The 19,652-nt window shown below is 43.3% G+C and overlaps 1 protein-coding gene across 1 annotated transcript in view; it reads left to right on the forward strand.

The window, feature by feature from the left end:
• The window catches only part of PPFIBP1 (PPFIA binding protein 1), a 2,404,664-nt gene that overhangs the window by 370,503 nt on the left and 2,014,509 nt on the right, over positions 1-19,652 (forward strand). The window contains exon 7 of the mRNA XM_044082713.1: positions 2,257-2,349. Coding sequence (XP_043938648.1) covers positions 2,257-2,349 — 93 coding nt within the window. The remainder of the gene's footprint in view (positions 1-2,256; positions 2,350-19,652) is intronic.

Raw genomic sequence — 19,652 nt, forward strand, 5'->3', positions numbered from 1 at the left:
TCTACATTTATGGTAAGTTTACACAACTGTACTTTCTTTGCCTCTCAACACTAAACCACATAGTGGCATATTCCAGTACTGGCTCACAGCACCATTTATTTAGCATTTAACTGGGTAGGTAAACTGGTCCAAGAACCCTTTTCATTTATTACCTAGACCAGCATTGCTAGACACAGTGCAACTAAACATACAAGAAAGTTGAACTGTTTACTTAGAACTTTGCACAGGTATTGGCACTAGCATAATTGTAGATGTAGCACAGTATTAAACAGTCATTAAGGAAGAGATCATTTTGAATTTTCAGGTAGACACTGTTCATTACTGACTGAGCATATTAGTTTACAGTTAAATTCCATAGAACCATTTTCATCTGGATATCCTTTACCACCTTTCTTCTTTGATAGAATTGCATCTAGAATGGTCTTTTCTGATGCAGACCCACATCCTGCTCGCTGAATTCCTCATGGCTGAAGCACTTGGTCTGTATCCTAGGCCTTCACTGCTTTGGAGGTAAGGATCATCCATTATACTCTGTGCAAGTTCAGATACTCTCCTAGGAGTCTGTTTTTCTCTTCTCCCACCATCTTATTATCATACTTTGATGTGTTTTGTGGATTATGCTGTTCGTCGCCACCATTCCCTCGGTCAGCCTTAATCACCAGGATAGTTACCCTAGGTTCTGACCTTCAGCCTCTTTATGGACTGGCATTTATCTTCTCCATAAGCTTGCAGTTTAAATTCTTCCTTACGTAGATTGTTACCCTACCTGTTCCTTCCGTTACTTGTCGGTCCTGTACACGCTGTACTCTGGCACAAGTTCCAATTTGCAATAGATAAGGCCTTTGTTCAATCTGAGAATGAGATGATACATCAAATGCTTTAAAGAAATGGTGGCTGAAGAGACCTTATCTTGTAACCATTTCTTTAGTGCATTTTATTACTGTGCATCCAGATGTTTGGTATTGACACTTGTGTTTATACTAATGGTAAGACGTGTTGGAGAATGAGTAGTAGTAGTAGAATTACTAATGTATGACATTTGCTCATCCTCTGTTGAGCAAACCACCTCAGCTGTGAAGTCCAGTATTACATGAATCTTACCATGCCTAGAGTTAGCTTAAAATGTCGTCTGGATCAGTCAAGGTAAATCCTTCTCTCATGATAATATTGTACTGCCAGCATTTAATGTACAGCATAGCATCATAATATGAAGCTAATACTAATTTTCTTTTATGTTCAGTATTTGCATTGCAGATGCTGCAGAGAGTACGTTTGGCTAACATCAGAGATTGAACAACAATAATTTCATTAACTTTAATCATACTTTGACTTAGGAATGGGGTTCATTCTTGTCATGGTATTAGAAACGCTTAAGACTTGGAGAAATTAAAGTGACAGAAGCTTTGAAAAGATTGATAGCTGAGCAAAGGAAAACTTGCAATTTTCTTAATATTGTCTCTCATAACATTTTTTGTAATAGTAAGAGTGACTAACATCTTATGTAAATTAATTTTCTAATACTTATTTTCCTTTACATTCAGTATTTACAGTGGTGTGCCAATTGAATATTGTTCTCCAACACACACTCCTGTTTGGCACAGTATAGGTTTTATTTAGAAATTCAATATCCAAGTTAATAAGTTACTTTGATACTGACCCCAGAAGATGGTGTTAACATTGCTGCACTGCTGTTGCTGTGAACTTAAGTGAACCATTTCATGACACTAGCAGTTCATTGTCATATTCTATGAAAAAGTATCTCTGTGATGCATCTGTTCCAGCCCTAGTTCTTTGATGGTATTTGTCTCCCATTTACTTTTCTTTGTTCCTGTCTGTTAAACACTAAGGTTGTTTGTTTTGCCCACTTGAGTGTGTTTTCATTTGTACTTTTATCGGGTTTTTCAGAAATGAAAATGGTGCAACATAAAATGAAACTCTTTTTGCAGTTAAATGTAGACCGTTAAAGCTGGAATATTAACAGGTTTTTGTTCTTGCCAAGAGGATCTGAAGTAGTGGTCATAACAGGGAAACTAAGTAATTTCTGAATTTCATAAGTAGTTAAGCATGTGGTTATAGAGACCATGGAGAAGACTTGCTCAATTTCTTCGTTGCCCCAGTGTTGTATGGTGACCTTACTCAGCCACACAGTAGTTAAACGGAGGCTGAGGGACTCTATCTAGACAACAAGTAGGAGCTCATTAATAACTTATCTTTATCCTGTGCACTAACCAAAGTTTTTTCTTTATGTTCTCACAGGGGTTGATTCGAGAAATTAATGAACTGAGATTTAAGGTAACTGAAATGGAAAATGAACGGGCTCAGTATGACAAAAAGCTGAAGTCAACAAAGGTAATCCTATTCAGTCTTCACGTACAGCAAGTAATTTAATAGACTATAGAAACTAGCTGCTAACTTAAAATCAGATTATTTTTCCCTATAGTTTTTTCCTTGTTTGTGTTTACTTCCAAGTTAGAAGTCTGCCCAGTACTGAAAGGCAAGGCATTCCTTTGATGTAGTGGTCCTTCCCTTTAAGTTAGTGGGATTTTGAGCCAGGAGCTGTCCTTGGATGTCATATAGCAGCTATCAGTAGATAATTAACGTCACTCACTGCATGAACATGCTCAATGCCAGGAAAAGGTTTCACTAGCAAGACTGTATCAAACCATTAACCTTTGGAGGATCTGACTAAAGACATGTTTCTAAAAAGGCTTGAGTAATTATAGATGTGCAAACCAGCTGTTGGAGTAGAGACAAGAGTACAGAAATCGGTAAAAATGCTTCTGTCAAGAACCACATCAATTTGGCAGAAGACTTAAACATATGACGCAGAGAAGTAATTAAAGAAGCTGATAAAGTCGTGGCACTGTGGGCTGATCAAAAGTCCTGTTAGCAGGATGTTGATTGTTAGATGGTTTGAGTCTCTTCCCCCCCCCCCCCTCCATGAAGAAAATGTTTTACCTTAAAAGTGTTGGACTTTAAGATTTGGGACTTCATGGACTGACTTAATCAGCAGGGTTGTTATTTAAAACAGCCCAGTATCTTGGTGTACTCCTCCATAGAGAATAAGGTGATTACATCATCTTTACATGTCCTTCTACCATTTTGGGTCGCACAGTCATTAAGGTGACTGTAATTGGTGGGCATGTATTTATACATGCACTCACATATGGAATTTTGCAGTGGTTTGCACACATCCAACAGCAACAAAGTGCAATGCATTGCTGTGGCTATTAAGTGTTCAGTCTTTTATCAGGTAGTTGTGAGAGGTGTACAAAGCAATAAAATGGCTGTTGTTGGGTGGGCACCTATGTGTGTACATGCATGCATGAATGGTAGATGTTGCAGCAGGCTGCAACAAGCTGCAATTGTGACTTTTTTGTATGTATGCATTCATTTGGTCATGTGACATCTCAGACGTATGCAGTTATTAAAGTGGCTGTAACTGGGGGAATGTGCTGGGGGGCACTATACATGTCTGACAACACTGAACTATATTACTATTTATGTATTTACTGATAGGATCACAGTTGGACATCTGAGCTGTACACAGAAATAGCTAACTGGTACCACTGTAATGGTGTAGGAGGATAAGAGCCCTGACTGTGACCCAGGTGACCTGGAATTGATTAGCTTCTTAGGTGACTGAGTGGCAGGCACTGATGGGCATGGCAACTTGGGAGTGTCCTGCAACAATCCCTGTGGAGGCTGGGGATGTCTGGCAAAGGCATGGTCTAAAGAGGAGGAACTGGCTGAGCTGCCGTGGAGGTAGGGCGATACACTGCGATGCCCCCATTGTATGACCTGCCCTTGGAGGCAACCATGTCACCATAAGGAGGGTAGTGGGTGGGGTATTCAAGAAAATCAACTCTAGGTGTATGCAGATGGTTGAACCCACAGAATGTCCTTAAGATCAATGACCAGCCCGAGCACACACCTGAGTAAGTTTAGGGGTTTACAGAGATTGGCTAGCAGACCTGATGTGGACATAAGGCATTGGGCTGCTGGGCCAGTAAAGTGACAGAAAAGCACCAAAAAATGTCTAATTGGTTGGCACTGTGGCAGTGTGTGGATGAACTTCCTGCCTGCTATCATTTAGTCATGGTTAGCAGTCATTGATCTGGCTGGGAAGGGCTAGTGTGTTGAGTAAAACAAGCTGAAGTACATTACTGTGAATTTTTTTTTTATTTAATTAAATTTGAATATTTGTGATGCATACAGGTAATGATTATAATGAGTGGGTACTAATCTTTTGATGAAATTAACTGAACCCATCTCTCTAATCACACGTAAATAGCCACTTGCCGTAATATAGCACTAGCGTGTTCATTTGTTCCCTGCATGCCCCCTTGATTTAAAGTCACCAGCTGCAACTAGTTTGATGAAATTTAAAAATGTATTTGGGCAGCAAACCTGTTCATTGTATTGATCATTGTATTAACTATCTCCATAGATTAGTAGTGTCAGTGCTTAATAGTAGTGTCAGTGCACAACAGGTAGCACACTCTGCCTTTGGTGCAGAAGGCTGTGGGTTCTATTCCCACACAAGGTAGATGAAATGCTGGCACTGCAGTGCAGCATAAGGATTGGGAGGGTGCTTCACTCCTGAGTGTGCTGTCCTTCAGATGAGATGTTAAACAGAGGCCCCTCTGCTTGAGTTGGAGGCGGATGTAAAAGATCTGAAGTCCCCTGATGCCCTGGCCAAATTTCTTCAAGTAGTATAAATACAACCTCGGGTCTCCCTTCAAAAGAGGCCAGTAGCCTAATGGGACTAACCTGGTCAACAAAGGCTAAATAAATGAGTACATAAATCTGAGTAATAGAATCCTTGTTTTAAAAAGTGGAATCAGTCATCACAGGAAGATTTGGAATGGGGGGTGTCAGTAAGCAGTACAGTGCTGGCAGTCACCCATCCAGGTGATAGGTGGGTTTCCTGTCCAACAACTGCACCCATAGAGAGCAAGGGCTGCAATTCAAGTGGACAGGGGAGAAGAAGCAGAGGCTGATCATCTGCAGGAATGTTTGCACTTGCTCTTCGGGTGAATTTCTTGGCACCCATGGCTTGAACACACAGGTTATGGGTGGCAACCCAATCGTAATTCTCTATTTTATAGGTACTACGAATTATTTTATGGCAAGGACGAATTTGAAAATTATTTCTTAGGATTTGCTCAGATTGTTGAGATATTTTCAAGTTCAGTTGCTGGTCTTTCTTTTTAATACTTTGCTTTGATTTATCCAACAAAAGAAAAAATGTAATACCCGGTACAACAAAACAGCCTGTGCTAGCTTAAGATGGCTTTACACTGATCCGCATACTGAGTAGAGCTCTACTCAGTGAAAAACAAAAAAAGGAAAGAAAGCTAGCAAAACCTATCAGTTTAGGTGAAACCTCATTCATTGGTTAGTCACTGAAGTGCCTGGATGTCAGCAAAAATTAAATCTGAACAAGTGAGAAATTCACCTAGAAAAGGAAGAAAAAACTCATGGGGAAGAGATTTGCAGCTGTTCTACAAAAAGCAGTTCAGATTTCAGCTTGGATACAGGAGGTGCCTTCCAGCAACGTAGAGGAAAAACAAATGAAATGCACTCAGTGGTTGAAATAAGTAAGTCACTGGAGGAATACATAAAGCCAAATGACAAATGGCTGGAGACGGTGGAAGAAGCTTTAATTATTCAGATGAGCTAATAAATTCTGGTCTCTGCAGTGTTTAAATGAAGACAAGCGTATCTGAATACAAGGTTTCTCAATAAATTTTTCAAAAATAGATAGAAGGCAAGAGCATGCAAAGAAAATCAAAGATTGTCTGATGTACCAGATAAACTGTAAGAAATAGATTGTAGTCCTTTTTTAAAGGTACAGATAAGCAACTGGACTGGTATTCAACAGCAGGATTTGCTAACTGAAAGGGCACACTATGTGTATGCTCCAAATTTAGCCATGAGAAATCATCCAAGACTTGTATTAGTAAAGCTGTGGTCATACCAGCGAAAAAAGCTGCTGCTGACAAAATTGTTGCAGAAGGGAAATGTAAATTGGGGATACTAGAGTGTTTGCGTAAAATGATTATTCATGTTACATCAGACAGGAGGGAAGCAAGGTTATCTTTGCAATCAGTGGATGTTGAGAGGCAGGTATAAGATTCAAGTCACTTCCAATTTTCAGAATATTTGATGTCTTTCTATATCACTGTAATGGCGTCGACTGCCTGTTTTTTATACCCCTGATGACCTGACGTCCTGGAAGAAGCGACCGTATCCGACGCAGAAATACTAAGACTCTGGTATTCGGGCCGATTGAGGGCTACCTGCAGGCAGATAACCCAAGAGTGATGACTGCAACAGTGAATACACTCGAACATCTACATTTATGATAAGTGTACACAACTGTACTTTGAGAGCATGCGTGATCTGGCAGATTCTTGCCCCGGTAGGCAACAGACCATGATTTATTTCCTTGCTCAGCCTGGTAAGAGGGGCATCAGTGTGTCTCAAAATTGTCTTCATTGACTAAAATACGGGTTGTGTGGCCGTTTGTCTTAAGGGCTTAGAGGATGAGACATTGTGAGACTTGGTTGTATTTGTCCTGGAAAGTGTTGTTTTTGTAGATTGTTTGGGTGGTTGCTGAGGGCAGTGTATGGAATGCCTTTGTAGGTTTGGGTAGATTGCATTTAAGAGCCTCAGCATATGTGAGTTTCTGATTCAGTGTGTGTGTGTGTGTGTGTGTGTGTGTGTGTGTGTGTGTGTGTGTGTGTGTGTGTGTGACTAGCAACCTGGTTGGTGATATCAGTGTTTATGCAAGAGCTTTGCCTCCAAAGTTGTAATGTAATTAATACCTCTTGCATACTATGTTGTCAGTCTTTTTAAGAATGAGGTGGTTGTCAGTAGACATGAGACAAATGCTGCATTGTCTCAGGATGCCCATTTCTACCAGACTGGTTACAGAGACAATAGGAAATTGAACATCCATGGCTGTGGATCCTCTTTTGTGATCTACAAGGGGGTGGTGCAGTCATGGTTTGGAGCATTTGTTTTGGGGGGAGTGGTCTGAGGTTCATCTAAGGCAACACTCTTGGGGATAATGCTTCTCAGCAGGAAAACTAGGGGTTCTACACTCAGCTAGATACCTGAGAAACTAGCAGTGGAAGTTTTATATGGAAAATTACAATTCTAGGTGCCTGCATGTATACACAAACCACTAATGCACAGGTTGTAAGAGATGAGTTGGAGTGGAATCTAGTTAGTAAACATGCAGTATCAGACCTTACAGCAATTCCGTTCTCTCACTGTTGTGAATACTACTTACAGTACTATGATTCTAGACAAAATAAAAGCAGAAAAAAGTAAGTAGAAATGCGGTAAAAGAGGCTGAGATCCTGCATAATTTCACAATTTTCTTACTGTTGTGAGTGAAGCTACAAGATTAAAGTCCACAGGCAAAGTAAAATACATCAGTAAAATGTAGTAGAAATGTAATGATATTCAAATCCTGCAGTAATTCACAATTCTGTTACTATTGAATTGTTAAGACTAAGGCCCCCAGACCAAGTAAAATGCAAACAGCAAAAAAGCACCTACAGCAACACACAATTCTCCTACTGTGAAGGATACTACAAGACTAAAAGCCCAGATCAGATTGAAAATACAAACAGTTCACGTTTGTTTAAAACATCACAAATTCAGGAAAGAACAATACAGTTCAGATTAATGCACTGAGTATTGCAGTGTGAATTAGTTGACGATGGATTATATGAAATAGTGGCTAACTCAAGCTTCAAGATTCTAATGGGAGTGCCTCATCAGTTTGAGCTATCTGTGTCTAGTAGAAATAGAACTGGAAGGGGCTTGCAAACTAATTTACAGTGGGGGTGGGCAACTAAAAAGCCAGCAAGTTTAAAATCACAAGAAGAATTAGGCAAGTGGGTCAGAAAAAGTCTAAAACTTAATGCAGTCAAACAGCAGTTTTTAACTCTTAGAAACCGTTTCCTCTTCAGCTACAAGAGCTAAGCTCTTCCCATTAATTCGCTAGATGTAATTCCTCTTCAGTGCAAAAGTAATGATCTGATGTTGTCACTCTTCACTTAATCCTTGACTGTGGGTTCGGTTCTGTATCTCGGAACCAACTCTGCCGTTATTCCAGCTTGCATCTTCCAAGAACTCTCGAGCTTAGCTCTACCCATAATGCTCCTCTCAGGATTACCTCAGATCTCATTTGCTGCTTTTAGTGCCAGACGTGTTTTTCCTGTGAGCTCCTGAGCCAACTTAATTCATCAAAACTGTAAGTGTTCTTTCCTTTGAAAAAACTTTACTTATCTATATTTCACGTACCCAGCTCCTCTATAGGCTCCTCCTTTAACACGAGGAGTGTTTTTTCTTCCAAATACCATCGTTGGTAGTTTCCCTCTACCTTTACAGGAAACTGTTAGCACCATTGTTGGTACTTTTCTGCTGTCTATCTTTCTAATTACCACTACAGTAACCCTTACCTACCATTGTTGGTACAATGTTCTTTGTGTTTCACTGTTGCAGTCATCACACTTGGGTTATCCTGCCAGGGGTAGCCCTCAGTTGGCCCTAATACCAGAGGCTTAGTATTTCTGTGTCAGTTGCTGTCACTCCAGGACTGACGTCAGGTTATCAGTGGTATAAAAATCAGGCAGCCGATGCCATTACATTCAAAGCAGAAGCAATTAGCACGAGTGCCGGTCGGCCGCTACCTGAGATTTTGTTTCCGAATTGAAGTTGAAGTCTTCTAAAGCTAAGTACCCCATTGGGTATCATTTCTTCTTGCTCTAACCAATGTCAGAAAAAGTTAACAATGGTCTTGCCTGTGGAAAGCAAATACCACACAGAGACTTCCATTCTTACTGCGTCACCTGTTTAGGCCCAGACCACGACATCCCTCGCTGCTGCTTTTGTGCTTTGTTCAACCCCAGAACTATACGATGTCCTTCAAGGATGCATCTGCAGTCATAACATATGGGTTGTCCTGCCTCAGGCAGCCCTTCAGTCGGCTGGATTCCAAAGTCTGGGTCTGGCTTCGGCTGATGTCGCACTTCACCCGACGTCATAGCTCCTGGGGTATAAAGGCATCAGCCGACGCCATTTTCCTCAGTCTTTCTTGCCGCGTGGTGCCCGAAGCAGAAGCTGTTCGCAAGTGCCGGTCTGTCAGATCCAGAGATTTCAACTACCGAAGACTTCTAAAAAAGCTAAGTACCCCGTTGGGGACTCTTTCTTGCCTCAGCCGATGTCAGAAAAAGTGAATAATTGTTTAACTTGTGGGAAACAAATACCTCATAAGGATTTCCACTCTTACTGCCTTCCTTACTTAGGCCTAGACCACGACGTATCAGCTTGTTTAGCCTGTGCTTCCTTCAACCGACGGACACTTAGACATCGGTCGGAGTTTGCAGAAGAGTTTTTTGGCTCCACTTTTGCATATAAAATGCCATCGGAGACTCCGACTACACATTTAGCTAAAAAACGCAAGGAAAAGGACCGACACTCGCGGGCCGTGGTTTCGGCTGAAACCACGGTTAGGCCTACCGCGAGTGTCTCTGTTTCAGCTGAAACCGAGACCTCGGTTCTCCCTTTGGCCGAAAGCATGCCTCCGTTAACCGAGGCCACACAGGCCATGACTGAGTCGGCTACAGAAATTCCTACTGAAGAAGCAGGCACACAATAATTGTCTGACACTATTCCGTTGGACATCTCTACTGCTGCACGTGGGGCAGCTAGGCCCCCTGCTTCTATGTCTATCAAGGCCTTTTCCAGGGCTAAAGCAGCCAAACTTTCCAAGGCCTTACCTACAAAAGCTTCCTCTCACAGGCCTACCTCTAGTTCTCAGATTCTCAGCCTTGCTGAGGACCTTATTTCTCTGATCAGGGGATCCCAACCTCACCCAGACAGGGCCTCACAACCCCCTCCTGAAAAGAGGCCTAGGACTGATCCCCCTGAACCTCTCTCCTCTGACCATTCCTCGGATGATTCAGATTTATCTGACCATCAGGAAGGCCCATACTCACCTTATGAGGATTCTGATGCAGAAGACTCCATTCCTTCCGCCTCTCCTCCAGAAGAATTTTCATTTGGGGAAACCCTACACTCAATGAGGGAACACTTCCAATGGCAGGGTCAGGATTTTTCTGATTCTAGGAAAAGGCTAAGGACTTTTTTACACTTACCACAGCATAGGCCTTTAGCCATACCACCTGTACTTTCAGTGGTTGATGATGCATACAATGATGCCAGTACTGCCCCTGATTCTCTTCCCCCGGCCCCTGCCAAACCTGACAGATACTACAGGGTCCCGGATTCTCACTTCCACTTGTATAAGGCCCATGCTGCAGACCCAGAAACCATTTCTCAGGGCCCTAAAGGTGTTGCAGCTGCCTCTGCCAAAAACCCACTACCCTTTGAAAGAGAATCTAGAGCATTAGAGAGATGGGGTAAAAAGGTTTATACATCCGCTACTCTTTCTGCCAGGGCTTTAAACTGTGAATTTCACATGATACAGTACCAGGAATTTTTGTTAGATCAGCTGAATAAAAAACTGGCCTCTACTGAACCTTTAGACCGTAAGTCCCTTCAGGATTTGGTACACAACTCTCAGCAGGTCAGTAATCATTTCTTAAAATGTGGCTATGATGCACTGGAGGCTTCATTTAGATCAGCTATGACTGGAGCAGTTATTCGAAGGCATGCCTGGTTAAAAGAACAATCCTTACCAGACCATGTTAAGTCTAAACTCCTAGATGCCCCTATGGAGAAACAAAGTTTATTTGGCTCCCCTGCACAGGAGGTTCTAAAGAAAGTGGAAGAAAAAGCAAAATCTGTCCAAACAGTCAAGGATTTTTTGCAGGTCCAACCTCCGAGGTTTAGCAGAAATTGGCCTTCAAAGAATTGGTCCTTTCCAGACACCTCCAGAGCACAGAGAGGCAGAAATAGACGCCCAAGAGGCAGAAGTCAATCAGGGGGTGCCTACAGGGGTCGCCAGTGGCAACCTGCCAACCAGAGAAGTGCCGCCACAGCTGCGACTGCAACCACTTCCACAGGACAGACACAATGACTTGGCTCTGATTCCACCTACCAGGGAACAACTGGAAGCACCCTTGGGCAGAAAGCTAGCTTTATTTTCAAAAAACTGGCATTGCATTACAGGAGACAAATGGACTTTACAAACAATAGACAAGGGCTACAGGTTTCACTTCCACACTCTACCAAAAAAGAGAGGAATGCCAAACCTTCCACCAAGTCAGAAATCAGAGGCTCTAAAACAAATCATCAGCTTACTAAGGATGAGAGCAATAGAAAAGGTACCATCTATGGAGCAAGGCCAAGGATTTTACTCCAGATTATTCCTTGTACCAAGAAAAGAAAATCAATGGAGGCCTATTCTCGACTTGTCCGCACTGAACACATATCTCATTGTTCCAAAATTCAAAATGCTGACCCTACAGCAACTTCTTCCCATGTTGGGCAAGGAGTCTTGGCTGGTGACTCTAGATCTCAAGGAGGCATACCTCCATGTCCCTATACGACCAGATTGCAGAAGACACCTCAGATTTCTTGCAGGATCAGAGCATTATCAATTCTCAGCATTGCCCTTTGGCTTATCTATTGCGCCCAGAGTATTCACGAAATGCCTGGCATCAGTAATTGCTCATTGCAGACTTCAGGGAATTCAAATCTACCCATACCTGGACGACTGCCTAATACAAGCAGACAACAAGACAAAATTAATAAAGGATTTGGCCTATGTCATACAACTGCTGCAAGCCTTGGGATACACAGTCAACATACAAAAGTCAAGACTAGTGCCATCCCAAAGGATAACTTTTTTTTGGGTGCAGAACTGGACACAATAACTCAGATGGCTTTTCTCACAGAGGAAAAACAAAAGCAACTACCAGTCTATTTCATGGCATTAACAAGACAAACTCAGCTTACTGCAAGGAAAGTCCTGCAGGCCCTGGGTTACATGGCATCCTGCATAATCTTGATCCCTCATGCCAGGCTGCATATGAGAAAGTTACAATGGTACCTAAGGAATGTATGGTCTCAACACAAACACAGTCTAGAAGTCCTGATACCAATCATTCCATGCCTGAAAAAAGAATTCCTGTGGTGGGCTCAGGCCTGTCAGATAAACAGAGGATTGCCTTTCCACAAACCACATCCAAGGCAGACCATCACCACGGACACCTCAGACCTAGGCTGGGGGGCACACGTGGAAGACAAGTGCATCCAAGGCCTATGGTCCCAAGACCAGTTGAATCTACACATAAATCTAAAGGAGATGCTGGCAGTGAAGCATGCCATCAAGGCATTCAGACCATTCCTCCATCAAGGACACCTGCTGATAAGGACGGACAATACCACAGTCATGTGGTACATTAACAAACAGGGAGGCACACATTCATACCCTCTATGCCGGATGGCAATGGACCTGTGGAACTTGGGCCTGAATCTCAACATCCAACTGCAGGCCAGATTTGTACCAGGGAAAGAGAATTCACTAGCAGACAGCTTAAGCAGAACTACCACGGATGCTCACGAATGGATGCTGCATCCAGATATCTTCAAAACCATAACAAAGAAATGGGGAATGCCAGAGATAGACCTGTTCGCCTCCCCACTCAACCACCAGCTGAAGAAATTCTGCTCGAGTATACCACCCACTTGCCTGGAAGGTGGACTCCCTTTCTTTCAGCTGGAAAGCCCTGACAGTATATGCCTTCCCACCTCCCCTTTGATGTACAAAGTTCTACTGAAGATCAGAGAGGAACAGCCAAAGGTAATTCTGATAGCTCCAGACTGGCCAAGGCAACATTGGTACCCGCTACTGAGAAGCATGTCTCGGACGCACTCATGGCCTCTACCTCTATGTCCTTTACTTCTAACACAGAACAACTACAAGACCCTGCATCCAAACTTAAAAACGCTGCAGCTAACTGCTTGGAAAATTGCATAAAACAAAACCAACCTGATTTATCTCAGAGGGTTAAGGACATTATCCTGGAGGCTCGCAGACCCTCTACAAGGAAAACATATTCAGCCAAATGGAAAAGATTCCTCATTTGGAGTGCAGAAAAGGGAGAAAATGTCACACTGGCAAACCTAGCACACATCCTGGAATACTTAGCAGAACTCTTCCACAATGGCCTGTCCTATTCTTCCATTAAGATTCATGCATCAGCAATTTCAGCAGAGTACAACATGGATCCTCCTGTCTTCTCTCATCCTCTCCTCAGACAATTTTTGAGAGGGATCAAAAATGTAAAGCCTCCAAGGAAACCACCTCTGCCTGCATGGGATCTCAATTTTGTGCTAGAAAAATTAACACTCCCACCTTTTGAGCCAGCAGCAACAGCAGACTTACAGTTCTTATCTTGGAAAACTGCCTTCCTGCTAGCAATCACTTCAGCAAGAAGGGTCTCTGAGTTACAGGCATTAATGGCAGTGCAGCCTTTCCTTATCTTCCACCAGGATAGAGTGTCTCTGAGAACCAATCCTACTTTTATGCCTAAGGTGGTATCCAGGGTATCCTTGAACCAAGCTATTCATTTACCTACTTTCTTCCCCAACCCACAGAACAGGGGGGAAAACTACTACACCTTGGATGTACACAGACAACTGCTACTATCTGGACAGAACCAAGGCCAGCAGAAAAACTGACCAGCTTCTGGTAGCATATGCAACAGGAGTGCAAGGAAAAGCAATTTCAAAACAGACAATCTCAAAATGGATAGGAAATTGCATTCAATTCTGCTACTCATTTCATGGAAAGACAACTCCTGAAAATATCAGGCCTCACTCCACAAGAGCTACAGCCACCACTACAGCTTTCCTACGAGGAGTGGCTACCAAAGACATTTTAGAAGCTGCTACTTGGAGCTCCGTGCATACATTTGCCAAGCATTATAATCTTCCTTTATACTCCAGATCCCGAGCAGGTTTTGCAACTGCTGTTTTACAAGGGATCCTAACTATACCATCATTATCTTAGTGCTTCCTCCCCCAGTTTGGCTATGGTATTCTACCCATATGTTATGACTGCAGATGCATCCTTGAAGGACATAGTACAGTTTTGTACCTACCATAAATGTAGATGTCTGATAGGTATGCATCTGCAGTCAGGATTACCCACCCTCCTTCCCCTCTGTGGTATTCCTAGGGTACTTACCCCTCTTTTAGCTAGCTGGGGGAATCTTTTATGGTGTATTTGTTTGTATGTATATATGTATATATATTTTGCTTTCTACTGTTTGGAATTTTCTACATTTATCCAAATTTAGCCTTCCTAGAGGGCACCTGGCATCTGGGGCAAGAAACACTGAGGAAAATGGCGTCGGCTGATGCCTTTATACCCCAGGAGCTATGACGTCGGGTGAAGTGCGGCATCAGCCGAGGCCAGACCCAGACTTTGGAATCCGGCCGACCGAAGGGCTGCCTGAGGCAGGACAACCTATATGTTATGACTGCAGATGCATACCTATCGGACATCTACATTTATGGTAGGTACAAAACTGTACTTTGTTGGGCCCTTATTGTAGCTAAATATTTTCGCTCACATTCCTCGTATTCCGATATGGCTTTGGTAAGCCATCCGACTACCGATCTTCCAAAAAAATGTTAGGATAAAGATAGAGATGGACCGCGCAGGTCCAAAACTGCCAATGACTCTTCCGTTAAGCTAGTTGTCAGTTCTCTCGTCCTCAGTGAGGTGCTTTCGCAGCCTGTGATGCCCGCTTCTGTGGATTTGCAGGCAGCTACCGAGACCCGTTTGGAGTCCAGTGTGCCACGAGACTCTTCAGCTAAGGATTCTGTGGATGTCTCTACCTTGGATGCGTCCTGAGCCACTGAGCGGGCACTGGCTTCCAGGGAAATTCTTTGCACTACCGATTCTTGACACAAACCGACTTTTTCCCGGTCTTCAGTTCTTTCTAAAACTACCGAGTTTCTAAGGCCCAGGGTACGAACTACGCCTAAAAAACCGACCCAAGCACAGACACCTGCTTCCATGCCTCAATAATGGCAGACCACCTTATCATGCTTATTGGGGGAAGTACCCCTTCCAAAAGAAAGAGACTTGTCACCAGTAGTTTTATCTGAACAGGAGTCTGACTCTTAGGCTTCTGAATATGAAGACATGCAACCCTTCTCTGCTTTGAAGATTCTGATGCAGAGGAATCCATTCCTTCTGCCTCTCCTTCCGAGGATTTTTCATTTGATGAAATACTTTCCAATGGGAATGTCAGGACTATCCTCAGTCAAAAAAGAGACTCCGGAAATTCTTAGATTTACCACAGCACAGACCTTTAGCCATTCTTCCTGTCCTGGATGATGATCATCGTGTTTCACTGTTGCAGTCCTTGCTCTTGGGTTATCCTGCTGGCAGGCTACCCTCAGTCGGCCAGAATTCCAAAGTCTAGGTCCGGCGTCGGTTGCTGTCGCCCCTGACGTCAGTGCGCCAGTGGTATAAAAGATGTAGCCGACGCCATTTTCTTCAGTCTTTCTTGCCGCGCGGTGCCCGAAGCAAAAGCAGTTCGCAAGTGCCGGTCGGCCGACTCCTGAGATATTCATATCCAAATTTCAGAACAGAAGTCTTCATTAAAGCTAAGTACCCCGTTGGGGAAACTTTTTTTTTGCTCCAGACCGATGTCAGAAAAAGTTAACAATTGTATTTCTTGTGGTTCGATTTTGCATTTCATTACTTTGGCCGAAGATTTAATTATATAATGCCATCAGACCAGCCGACAACCGGAGTTTACAAAAAACGCAAGGAAAAGGATAGGTATCAGAGGTCCAAAACCGACGAGACCTCTGCTAGACCAGTCGCCGGTTCTCAGTGAGGTGCATTCGCAGCCCCTGGCGCCTGCTACCTCAGAGCCACAGGCCGCTTCCGACTCCCACATGGAGCCGACTGGTCCTCTGGATACTCAAGGTATTGGACACTCAGAAATCATTCCCTCAGATGGGTCCGGAGCCGCTGAGCAGGTATCGGCTTCTGAGGGTGTCTTCAGAGCTACATTATATATTAAGCCATCTTCAGCTTCAAAGACAAAGACTAAAGCAGCTCTAAAGCCAAAGAAACAAGTACAGCATTCTCCTGCTCAGACTTCCATGCCTAAAAACAGATGCTCAAAATGGCCGAACACCTAATTACTTTGATCAGGGGCTCCGATCCCCCTCCTGATAAGAGGCCTAGGCAAGAGACAGAGTATAATTCTTCTTATCAGGTTTCTATTTCCTCTGATTCCTCTTCTGAACAGGATTACTCCATGCTTCCCTATGAGTATTCTAATGCTGAAGAATCAATTCCTTCAGCCTCTCCTCCTGAGGATTATTCTTTTGGGGAAACCCTGCATACCATGAGGGAGCATTTCCACTGGGAGCGCCAAGATTATTCTGAATCTAAGAAAAGGCTCAGAGACTTTCTGCTATTTCCTCAGCACAGACCCCTTGCTATTCCACCTGTTGTAGACATTGTAGATGTATTTTCAGAGTCCGATCTGTCTCCTGACTCTTTACCCCCTGCACCTATATCTCAGGGTCCCAAAGGGGTCAAAGCTTCCACTGCAAAAAACCCTGTCCCCTCTGATAGGGATTCTAGGGATCTACAGATGGGGGGAAAAAGTCTACACTTCTGCGACCCTGGCTATAAGGGCTTTAAATTGTCAGTTTCATATGCTTAAATATCAGCAATATTTAATGTCATTGCTTAAACAGAAATTATTGACAAATACTGAATGTTCAGAGAACAAGGAATTGTAGGATTTATTGCATGCAGCTGAACAAGTGGGAAAGCATACTTTGCGATGTGGTTATGATTCACTGGAGGCCTCTTGCAGGGCCGCTGTTACAGGTTCTGTTATTAGAAGGCATGCTTGGTTAAAGGAACAGAATCTGCCTGATCATGTTAAAGCAAAATTATTAGATACACCATTGCAGCATGATACTTTGTTTAGTTCTAAAGCAGAAGAAGTGTTGAAAAAATGGAGGATAAAGCAAAATCCATGCAGACAGTCAAGGATTTCTTACAGGTACAGCCACCAGGTTTAGCAGGAACTGGCCTTCTAAAAAGTGGTCCTTTCCAGTGTCAGACAGACCACAAAGAAGCAGGTACAGGCATCCCAGAGGCAGATCTCAGCCCCAAGGCTCATACAGGCCTAAACAATGGGGTGCTCCTACCTCCAAAAGCGGAGAAGACAAATCACAGCCTTACAAGAAACCGTCCCAATGACTTTCCTCCATCAGATCCAAGCACTTTTCTTTTGGCAACCCCCTTAGGGGGAAAACTAGCACTTTTTTCATCAAATTGGCAAATGGTTACCCAAGACAAATGGGTTCTGAACATAGTGTCCCAAGGCTACAGGTTCCATTTTCACACACTACCAAGGTCAAAAGGTATGCCAGACCCTGCCACACAATCAGTGGGCAGAGGCACACAAATTACAGCCCTCATGGACATGAGGGCAATTCAGCAAGTACCACAACAAGAGCAGGGGCAAGGATTTTACTCCAGACTTTTCCTAGTACCCAGAAAGGACAAATCCTGGAGACCAATACTGGACCTGTATATACTAAATACGTTTCTGGAAGTTCCAAAATTAAAGATGTTGACTACAGCAGCTACTGCCCATGCTGGGCAAGAAGGCTTGGCTCGTGACTTTGGACCTAAAAGAGGCATACCTGCATGTCCCAATCAGAAAGTCTTGCAGAAGATGCCTCAGATTCATAGCTGGCTCAATGCATTACCAATTCTCTGCACTGTCCTTTGGCTTATCTACTGCGCCCAGGGTAGTCACAAAATGCCTGGCACCAGTAATTGCGTTTTGCAGACAAAAAGGAATTCAGATATATCCCTACTTGGACGACTGCCTAATTCAAGCAGAGAACAAAGACATTCTAAAGCATCTGGCGTTTGTAAAAAGATTACTAATTGGCCTAGGGTACACAGTAAATGAAAATAAATCAAAACTAGTGCCCTCTCTAGTGATAATATTCCTGGGTGCAAGCTTAAATACAACAGCCCAGATGGCTTATCTCACGCCAGACAGACAAAAGCAACTGACTACTTACTTCAAGAAATTGGCAACAAAAACCCACTTCTCTGCAAGGAAAATCCTGCAGGCCTTTGGTTTCATGGCATCCTGCATTCTACTAATTCCATATGCCAGACTGCATTTGAGGAAACTACAATGGTATCTAAAAGTGTTTGGACTCAGCACTGCCACAGCCTGGAGATAGTAATTGCATTCATTACCTGCCTGCAACAGGAGTTTCGATGGTGGGCAGATGCCTGTCACCACAACAAGGGTCTGTCATTCAGTCTACCCACAGCCAGACAGACACTGACAACGGATGCATCAGATTATGCCTGGGGGGCCCATATGGCAGGAAAATGTATTCAGGGCACATGGCCTGCAAACCAGATGCATCTTCACATCAATCAAAAAGAGATACTAGCTGTTGAAAATGCCCTGACAGCTTTCAAGGACCTGCTTCATCCATGACAGTTACTGATAGACAGACAACACTACGGTCATGTGGTACATAAGCAGGGAGGTACACATTCCTACCCCTTCTGCAGATAAGCAATGACCTTATGGGACACAGCATTGGTTTTTCAAGTTCACCTGCAAGCACAATTCCTGCCAGGAAAAACAAATACTCTGGCAGACGAACTAAGCTGAAACTTCATGGATCCCCAAGTCTTCAGCATGATAATAAGGAAATGGGGATGCCCGGACATAGATCTATTTGCCTTCCCTCACAACTGCCAATTGCAAAGATTTTGCACAAGGATTTATCACAAGCAAGCATGGAAAGTAGAAGCACTATCCTTCAGCTGGAAAAATCTAACAGTATATGCCTTTCCTCCACTGTCTCTCCTTCCCAGGGTACTCCTAAAGGTCAGACAAGAGAAGCCAAAAATGATACTGATTGCACCAGACTGGCCACGCCAGCACTGGTACCCAATCCTAAAGAGCTTGTCTCAAGGTCCAGCCTGGATATTGCCTAAAACTTCTCACTTGCTGACCCAACAAACAATCAGATCCTGCACAGCCAACTCAGGACCTTAAATCTGGTAGCATGGCAGATAATGTAGCCATTCAGAACACTCCTCTTTCAAAAGCTGTTATGGATGTTATCTTGGAGGCCAGGAGGCCCAGTACCAGAAAATCTTATGCAGAAAAATGGAAGAGATTCTGTGCTTGGAACCAGGAACAAGACATTGACACGTGTGTACCAAATATCCCTCATATTTTACAATACCTAACTGAGATGTTGAACAAAGGCCTTTCTTTCTCATCAGTTAAGATTCATGCCTCTGCCATTTCAGCCCATTACAATGCGGAACCACCTATCTTTTCTCATCCTTTAATAAGGCAGTACCTCAGAGGAGCCAAAAACATTAGGCCTCCAAGGAGAGCATCAATTCCGGCATGGGACCTCAATTATGTTTTGGAAAAACTCACACTGCCTCCTTCCGAGCCAGCATCAACAGCAGATATAAAATTCTTATCCTGGAAAACAGCTCTGCTCCTAGCAATAACCTCTGCAAGGCGAGTATCGGAGTTACAAGCACTCATGACTGTGGAACCTTTCATCATTTTTCATCCAGATAGGGTTTCTCTGAGGACAAACCC

This window comes from Protopterus annectens, chromosome 9.part0 (assembly GCF_019279795.1).
Source record: "Protopterus annectens isolate FY-2018-M chromosome 9.part0, PAN1.0, whole genome shotgun sequence".
Lineage (NCBI taxonomy): Eukaryota > Metazoa > Chordata > Ceratodontiformes > Protopteridae > Protopterus > Protopterus annectens.